The sequence below is a fragment of the Citrus clementina genome, unplaced genomic scaffold (genome assembly GCF_000493195.1).
Source record: "Citrus clementina cultivar Clemenules unplaced genomic scaffold, Citrus_clementina_v1.0 scaffold_2, whole genome shotgun sequence".
Classification (NCBI taxonomy): Eukaryota; Viridiplantae; Streptophyta; class Magnoliopsida; order Sapindales; family Rutaceae; genus Citrus; species Citrus x clementina.
In genome coordinates this window covers 4893685-4903386 of record NW_006262688.1, presented here as the reverse complement: position 1 = coordinate 4903386, position 9702 = coordinate 4893685, and the positions used below count along the sequence as shown (strand labels likewise).

General features: G+C 32.3%; 2 protein-coding genes across 2 annotated transcripts; both read left to right on the top strand.

Annotated features, from left to right (window-relative positions):
• Positions 1-470: 470 nt before the first annotated feature.
• LOC18052498 (peroxidase E5) lies at positions 471-3545 on the top strand. The gene is made up of 4 exons (XM_006445835.2): positions 471-726; positions 1503-1694; positions 2456-2624; positions 2879-3545. The coding sequence occupies exons 1-4, from the start codon at positions 511-513 to the stop codon at positions 3349-3351; spliced, it is 1050 nt and encodes a 349-aa protein (XP_006445898.2). The 5' UTR covers positions 471-510; the 3' UTR covers positions 3352-3545.
• Positions 3546-4736: 1191 nt separating this feature from the next.
• Positions 4737-7762, top strand: LOC18052497 (peroxidase 15). Its single transcript, XM_006445834.2, has 4 exons — positions 4737-5027; positions 5736-5927; positions 6787-6955; positions 7164-7762. Exons 1-4 carry the CDS (start codon positions 4809-4811, stop codon positions 7634-7636), a joined length of 1053 nt encoding a protein of 350 aa, XP_006445897.2. The 5' UTR covers positions 4737-4808; the 3' UTR covers positions 7637-7762.
• The last annotated feature ends 1940 nt before the right edge of the window (positions 7763-9702 follow it).

Below are 9702 nucleotides of genomic sequence, written 5' to 3'. Positions count from 1 at the left end.
TGCATTTCTAATACGTTCATTTATACTTTTTTTTAATAAAATTTTACAAACAAATATTCCTCTTTCTTATATTCTCTCCGCAAAAACGAAGGTTATTTGTAAATTTCAAGATCATTATGAAAATAAGAAATATAATTTTAAATGCACCGTAATTAGTATATTGTATTTGAAAAAAAATTAAAATTGAAGAATCTAATTGAAGACTTAAGCTTTTAAACATGAAAGAAAAAATTGAATGAAATTTAAAAAAGAAAATTAACTAGTTATTTTATTTTACTAATAAAAAAAAAAAAGACATCTACATCCATATAGTTTACTTAGATGGTCACATGGGCCACGTTAGTTTCAAAAAGAAAAAAATCACATAAACCTAATTAAGAGAATTAATAACGTAACTAACCTATTCAAACAGTGAAACGAGGAACTTCGAGGTTGCTGCAAAGTTCTAATACTAATCTGGTTTGTTTGGTTATAAATAAAGAGGCCTTTCTCTAGTAACTCTTAGACAAAATGGCTTCACTTCGTTATCTTCTCGCAGCAGCTCTTCTTGTTGCTTTTGTGCTTGAGGGATCACCATCTCAAGCTCAACTTTCTCCATCTTTTTATTCTTCCACATGCCCTAATGTATTGAACACTATCGAGGATGTGCTTAAGAAAGCTTTCTCGTCCGATATCCGGATCGGTGCCAGCCTCATCAGGCTTCATTTCCATGACTGTTTTGTTGATGTAAGCAATCTCTGCTCTCTCATTTTTCATATTCTTTACTTTATCAAGCTCTCTGTCCATGTACTTACTGATATAACATAGTTTCAAGTATGTCAATGAACAGTATCTTTATAATTTTTTATGGCATTAAACAAAATATAGAGTTTTCATAAAGCCTAAGGAAGAGTTTGAATATATCATTTTATGTTCAACAACTTCCAAAACCATTTATATATATTTTCTCTTTTATCTGTCTGCTACTCATTGCATTCTTCTTCTGACCGCATATTCATGCACGTAGAGATCCTCACCCCCAACCCCAAGCTAAAAGATCTGATTTTTTCGCTTCAGCCGTACAACAAAACTTTCCTCTCTAATTTGGATGTACCGAAGACCATGTAATTCTTTTTTTATAAATAAATTTTAATATGGGGTTTTCATGCACTAAAAATTTTAATCTAGTAAAGATTTGGTCCAAAACAGGAATTAAAATCCATCTCATGGCCTCACCCCTGCTGAGTGCTTTTAATGATCATGGGTCCAATATTAATGGTGTATGGTTGAAAATAAATCACACTTGTTTTATATTCTTCCAGCCGAAAATTTAAATCAACAGGAAATCCTAGTCATAAAAACATATGTAATAATAAGACAATTTAAACAAGAAGAGTTTGCATTATTTATATAATTTTTTTGAATTCCTGTCCATAAGATAAGAAGGAATCTATCTACTTGTAAAACTAACAATACAATGGACTGTTAACATAGCAAGTTGTTAATTAATATTATTTTTTCAGGGGTGTGATGCATCGATTTTGCTGGACAGCACTAACACCATAGACAGCGAGAAATTTGCTGCGCCAAATAACAATTCGGCGAGGGGTTTTGAAGTTATTGATAACATGAAAGCTGCCGTTGAAAGGGCATGTCCAAGGGTTGTTTCCTGCGCTGATATTCTTACTATTGCGGCTGAACGATCCGTTGCTTTGGTAATGAATTTCTATTACCAACTCCTCTTCCTGGTTAATATTTTACGCTTAGAAGTAAATTAATATGGGTATCAGAATAAGTTAAGAGAATAATGGTAAACCTTTGCAGTATTAATGTAATTTTTAACTATTTTTTTCAATTAATAATAACCCCTATAAATTTAACGTGTTTTTATATTATTTTTTCAGTTAATTAAATAACCCGTGAGTTCAACTTTACCCTTAGAAGAATACATTAATTAAATAATTATTTACATAGAACAATGTGCAAGATCTGGGTCCACATGTTTAGCCTTTGCTAGTTTTTTTGACAAAATTGTCTATGTTTAGCCTTTACTAGCCTTTGCTAGTTATTGCATCTGCTATTCAACGACAAAATTGTCCCACCATGTGGAAGTTGATTTAAGTGAAGGGATTCATCCTTGGACCCATCATTTTTAAATTCGGACGATGTGGTGGACTCCATTATTTAAAAGGGGTGATTTATTGACTATGGTGCATTAGCTACACTGTATGGTACCAAAATTGCTACACGTATGGCAATATAGTGAATATTGACGGATAAATTGTTACCGACAGCGAGACACTTTTTACTGCGCTGGTGCATCGTAGTAGCAAGGCCTTAGTTTTAAACTTAAAAGTTTTCTTCTTTTGTTATACGACAAAGTTTTGATTCAACGGCTAGCAAATTAAATAGTCCGCCCCAAACGCACATCTCTTAAGATTATTGCTGATTTTGAGTGAATGGCTCTTGGTTACAGTCAGGGGGTCCGTCATGGGCAGTTCCATTGGGAAGAAGAGACAGCAGAACGGCAAACAGAGCTCTTGCAAATCAGAATCTTCCAGGACCATTTGATACTCTTGATGAGCTCAAATCTAGTTTTAGAAATGTTGGCCTCAATGACAAGCTTGATCTTGTTGCACTCTCCGGTAATTATTAATTGCTTCTACATCCTTTTAGTTACTTGAGTAAAGTTATGAGAGTAAACTTTTAGGAGTCAAAACTGCCTGCTACTAGTAACTCATACTCAAAAGTTAATTCACGAAATGAGTGTTGGTGCCTTAAATTTATATTTACTTAACTCCAAATTTAAATAATATCCCTAACAATAAAATTATCATTATTGTTCCTCGTATGTGAATTCAGTAAAAATAACAAAGATTTGGTCATGCATGTTTTTCAGGAGCACACACGTTCGGAAGGGCTCAGTGCCAATTTTTCAGGGGCAGATTATACGATTTTAACAACACTGGCAAGCCAGACCCAACCCTAGACGCAACCTTCTTACAACAACTGAGGAAACTATGCCCACAAGGTGGAAACGGCGGCGTTCTTGCTAATTTTGATGTCACGACACCTGATGTTTTCGACAACAAATACTTCTCCAATCTTAGAGGCCGCAAAGGCCTTCTGCAGAGTGATCAAGAGTTATTTTCGACTCCTGGTGCCGATACCGCTGCCATTGTCGAGGACTTTGGGAGGAACCAGAATGCTTTCTTTAAAAACTTTGTGACCTCAATGATAAGAATGGGAAATTTGAAACCACTGACAGGAAATCAAGGGGAGATTAGATTGAACTGCAGGAGGGTCAATGGAAACAGTAATATTGCAACAAGATCATCATCATCAGAGGGTGATTTGGTCAGCTCTTTCTAAATAAGCTAGCTTGCAGCATATGCGCGAGAGTTTTTGTGCTTAACAAACTCAAATTTAATCTGATCGTTTTGCCTGAAACATGTTATGTACTTTCAAATAAATTAACGATCAAACTTGAGTTTAATCTAATGGTCTTGTCTGAAAGATGTTATGTATTTTCAAATAGATTAATTAAACTTTTGTTTGTGTGTTCACATCCTGCTTTCTACACGTAATTTTGTTTATTATTTGTTTTTTTTCAACATCATCAATGTCACGTTTTAACCAATAAAAATTATGTATACATGTGGCTTCTGCCGTAGGCTCACCGCTAAGAATTAATATTAGATCGGACAGAAAAGTCTATGAATCTAAATTTATTTGTCGAATGATACTTTCGTTCTCTTAGAAATTTTTTTCATCATTCGAGTCTCTTATTATTTTTTCGTTTCATCCATGACATTTAAATCAGTTTTCTCTTAAACTTAATTACGTGCCTTTTATCTTTTATAATCTAAGAGAACAAAGATGAATTTGTCTGTTAAGGAATTTACCTTACATCAGTTAATTAAAATAGTTACAACTCTGAAATTAATTTTTAATATGAATTACGTAACAATCACTAGCTATAGGCATAATATATAGAAGTCATAGGCAAAATGATATTTCAGTAAATAATAATTAAAATTCCGAAGGGTTTCGATTTGTGGAATCCACACGCTAAAAGAAATAATATTAATCAGAGGCCAAGGCCCCGGCCACGGCCCCGGCCACGGCCCCGGCCACGGCCCCGGCCACGGCCGCCACCAAACAAAGGCACCATTTCATGAATTATTAACTTTAAGTGGCTTAGATTCAACCACTCACGTGGGTGAGGACTGAGGAGAGTTTTGGTTTCGTTTCTGTAAATACTATAAATAAATAAATAAAACAGCAGGGAGGATCGGTACGACTTCAAAAATATGTGGAGAAAAATATGCTTTCACTAAAACGTTGGGAAAAAATTAATCGTGTAATTATTTCATCATACCATTTTACGTTTTCTGTTTTGCATTTTACATTTTCTTTTTCACCGAAATCAAAAATGGGTTCATAATTTGCAGCCACCAAATAAGTTCACGTTTAAAACTCAACTAATAATTTTAAAAAATAGATGGGCCTCACAAATCTTTAATTTTACTAAATTCTTTCAAACAAACTATCAAATACATTACTATTTTTATTTAAAACATAATTATTTTAAAATTAGTTACCCAACTTATTTTGAAATTTACCAAAAACAATTTATTTCTATATTAAAATAGAAGTACAAAAACACCCACAATAAGCTACTATACTTTATTTTAAAACAGTTGACTTTTACAATATACAATGTGAAACTTCTTGGTTGTTGGCAAGTTCTAATCCTGTTTGCTTCAGATTATAAATAGTCATGCAGGAGAGTTATGGATAGCTCTCACTCTCACTAACCTCTTCAAATGGCCACTCTGCGTTATCTTCTTGCAGCTGCTCTTGTAGTTGCTATTGCTCTTGAGGGATCATCACCATCTCAAGCTCAACTGTCTCCCTTTTTTTATTCTTCCACATGCCCTAATGTAACCAACATAATTCGAGGGGTGCTTCAGAAAGCTTTCTTGTCCGATATTCGTATCGGTGCCAGCCTTATCAGGCTTCATTTCCATGACTGTTTTGTTAATGTATCAATCTCTAATCTTTGTTTTTTTCTTCTATTTACTATATATTGATATAACATATATAGTATATATATATATATATATATATATATTCTCTTTAGTGGCTTTAAACAAAATATAGTTTTACTTAAAACCTAAAGAACAGTTTGAATATGTCATTTTTAAAAATCCAAAACCCTTTTTATATATCTTTTGTTTTAATTGCTTTTACTTGTATGCTGCTTGTGCATCCTTGTTCTGCCCGCATATTCATAAATTTAAAGAGACTTTTTCCCCCTAAAAGATCTGATTTTTTCAATTCATAGGACGATTTTTTCCTTTCTAATTTCGATGCACCGAAGGCCGTGTAATTTTTCAAAAAGACACTTATATATGTGATTTTCATACATTAGAAATTAAAATCAAATAAAGACTTAGCCTAAATCAAGGATTAAAATCCTCTAGTGATCTATTTCTTGTTGAGTGCTTTTGATGATGCCTTGAGTCTATTATTAATATAGTTTAAAATTTAACTACTCCAACTGAAAAGCTTAAGTCGGGAGTAAATCCTAGTCTTGAAAACATATTTGACGATAAGACAATTACAATAAGAAGAGTTTGCGTTACTTTTTATTTATTTGTCATGAGATAAGAAGGAATCCATCAACTTATTAAATTAACGATACAACGACACTTAACATGACAAATTATTAATTAACAATATCATTTCAGGGCTGTGATGCATCAGTTTTGTTGGACAACACTACAACCATAGACAGTGAGAAATTTGCTGCGCCAAATAATAATTCGGCGAGGGGTTTTGAAGTTATTGATCAGATGAAAGCTGCCGTTGAAAAGGCCTGTCCAAGGGTTGTTTCCTGTGCTGATATTCTTACTATTGCAGCTGAACAATCTGTTGCTTTGGTACGAATTTTTATTAACAACTCCACTTCTTTAATAATAAAATAATTAGGGTAATTATCCATCAACCACTTGTTCTTTTATATTATTTAAAAAATATTTAATTTTTTTTGCTGAATTCTATTCGAATTATATTATTTTGCACATATACACTTCCGTCTCCAAATTGTTAAGAGAACTCATGGAATATTGTATAAATGACTTTTTATCCCCAAATGTAAAATAACAATTATTCATCGACTACTTTTTTTTCACATTTTTTTGAAAAATATATATATATATATTTTTTTTTTTTTTGCTGAACTCTACTTAAAGTTATATTATTTTGCACGTCCACTTTTGTTTTTTCGTCGTGAAATGATAATTTTACCTTTATGATATTAAAAAAATTCTAAAAAAAATATTTTTTAACAAATTAAAAAAATAAGTGATACGTGGATAATTACTCAAAAAATAATTCTCACGGAAAAATGGAAAAATTTTGAATCCACGTTTTTATTCTTGCATTTTTGCATGTGCATTTCAACGAGAAAACTACAAAAGTCTAAGATGTCATTGTCCTACCACGTGGTAATTGATTTAAAAGTTGTGATGGGATTCGTCATGGAACCGATCACTTTTAAGATCCCATCGTTTTCAACTATGACGTTGGATTTCATTACACGACAAAGCTTGATCCAAAATTTTATGGCGACGTGATAAGACTACCACATTATTAGCCAAATGATCCGACCCAAACACACACAAATTGAAAGCCCGAAAGATTAATTGTCTATTTCTGATTTTGATAAAATTTGCTTATTATACATCTCTTAAGTTTATTGCTGATCGTGAGTAATGAACTGAATGGTTTTGGTTACAGTCAGGGGGTCCTTCGTGGACAAATCTATTGGGAAGAAGAGACAGCAGAACAGCAAACAGAACTCTTGCAAATCAGAATCTTCCATCACCGTTTGATACTCTTGACAGGCTCAAAGCTAGTTTTAGAAATGTCGGCCTCAACGATAATTTTGATCTTGTTGCACTCTCCGGTAATTATTTTGCTTCTCGCCCTTTAATTTTAAGTAAAGTTATGAGAGTAAATTTTTAGAGGTCCAGGATTCCACGTGGAGCGGTCATCTAAATAAAGGTGGTCATGCTACAGCAAATTATGTTATTATCACTAAGCGAATTATAATATTATTCCTTGTATGAATAGAGCAAGATTACAAGGATTTGCCGTGCATGTATAATTTTCAGGAGCTCACACATTTGGAAGGGCTCAGTGCCGATTTTTCAGCGTAAGATTATTCAATTTCAACAACACTGGCAATCCAGACCCAACCCTAGACGCAACCTTCTTACAACAACTGAGGCAACTATGCCCACAAGGTGGAAACGGCAGCGTTCTAACAAATTTAGACGTCACAACACCTAATGTTTTCGACAACAAATACTTCTCCAATCTCAGAAACCGCAAAGGCCTTCTGCAGAGTGATCAAGAGCTGTTTTCGACTCCCGGTGCCGATACCATTGACATTGTCAATGTCTTTCGCAAGAACCAGGCTGCTTTCTTTAAAAGCTTTGTGACTTCAATGATAAGAATGGGGAATTTGAAGCCACTGACGGGAAATGAAGGGGAGATTAGATTGAACTGCAGGAGGGTCAATGGAAACAGCAATATCGTAACAAGATCATCATCGTCAGAGGGTGATACGATCAGCTCTTTCTAAATATGCTTGTTTACTCTTTTGTTTTTTGTTTTGTTTCTTGAAGGGAACGTGTTATGTATTCCCAATAAATTAACTAAACTTGTGTTTGTTTGTTCGCATCCTGCTTTCATAAATGAATAATAAAAGCCTCACAATTTATTTGTTTGTTAGTTTTTTTTTTTTGTTTTTTGCTTCAAACGCCATCGATTACATTATAGCCAATTAAAAAAATGTATGTGGCCTCTGGCATAGACGAGAAGCTAAGAATTAATCAATATATAAATCGGAGTCCGTGCCAAAGTTATTACGTTTAACCTAATTTATGCCCCCACACAAAAAATACGTGAGTTTCATTAATGTGTTAGGCTCTGTTTGGTACAGCTTATTAAATAGAGTTTATAATACTAGAGTTTATAGCAGTAGAGCTTATACCAATAGAGTTTTTTGACAAAAAGTCATTGGGTATTTGATTGTCAATAAAAAAAGTACTTTTAAACCATTAAACTGTGTGATATTTTTTATATTATATATTTTTAGAAAAAACTCTATAACCTCTACTCTCAAAAGCTCAAATTTTGGGCTTTTGCTAATAGAGGTAAATTAGCTTATTTAAGCTAAAAAAACTCTACTAAAAAAATAACCAAATACCATAAAAATTTTTAAAAAGTGCTTATACGATTAAATAAACACTTATGGCTCTTAAATAAGTCATACCAAACAGGCACTTACTGTTGTTGTGTGTGGCATAAGTTACGTTAAACTCAACTTAGGGGGCTCCTATTTTAGGATAAGGATTCTTATGGTCTGATTTATTGTTGAGGAAAATATATGTAGATAATTAGTAGTTAATTAATAAACAGTGAAAATAAAAATAAATTAAAATTTATTTAAACATTATCTCTAAAATATATATAACACAATTTTTAAAAATTTAAAAAAAGATTTTAATCTATTATTTTAATCCATGTTAAAATAAAATAATTTTTCAATTAATATTATTGACTGAGACTAATACGAATCATTTTAGTTGTATATATGAAATTTTTTAGCGACTAATACGAATATTACTAATTTTGTTGATATTATAAAAATTTTGCCAACGACCAATGTGAACATTTACCAAAAGCCAGGCTAACCTTTTCTTAGACCGGTGATTTCATTAATCTTAAAAGCTTCTTTTTGTCACTTGAGTCCCCTTAACCTGTATTGCTGTTAAAATAATAGGAGGAAAAGCACATTATTGGACGATAAATGTGATTTTTAAAATTCAAATTAATTGATAACAATTTAATACAGAGTAATGATAGCTAATCCACGGGGAAAAAAAAAAGAAAAAAGAAATCATATATGGCAATATTAAAGTTGCTATCAAAGACTAAAACTATGCGTATATAAGAGAAGTATATTAAGATTAATTAGTCAAATATTTTGGAATTCAAAAAAGAAATCTCTCTATAGTTCTTACATTAATTCATTATTTTTGGACAAATGGACAAAAATTATTCAATGGCCTAAGAAAAAGTCTCAAATATTCATAGGAGTCTATAGACAAGGTATGTGTCTCTTATCTAAGAAACACTAACAATGAACCTTGAATAAATAATTCATCAGAGTTTATGCATTCATTGACTTTGTTATATGCAAGTTCTCTACTCCTAGATATATGTTCATAGTCAATAAAAACAGGGCAACTTTAAGTTAAGACATGTGCTTCATTCCATACGCAAGGGCTCATTTGGTTAGGCTTTTATGGCGAAAACAAGGAGTGGGAATCGAACCACTCTCAGATACAAACTTTTTCTTTATTGTATTTTTCTTTTTAAAGAATCATTTTAATTTGGGTCGTTCTCTGAGGTTGAATGGGTAGCATAATAAACCAAATAAATAAATAAAACAAAATTATAAAAAATTAACAACACATCACTCCACATGGCATTGCAATATCTCAGTTACATGTGCATATTATTTAGAATAAGATCCTTAAATTAAGGTACCCTCGTCACTGCACCCAAAAACATTAATTTACTTATAATTGATGATTAAATAATTGTTTTTAAAATGCCCTTTTGATACGTAGCAAATAATTA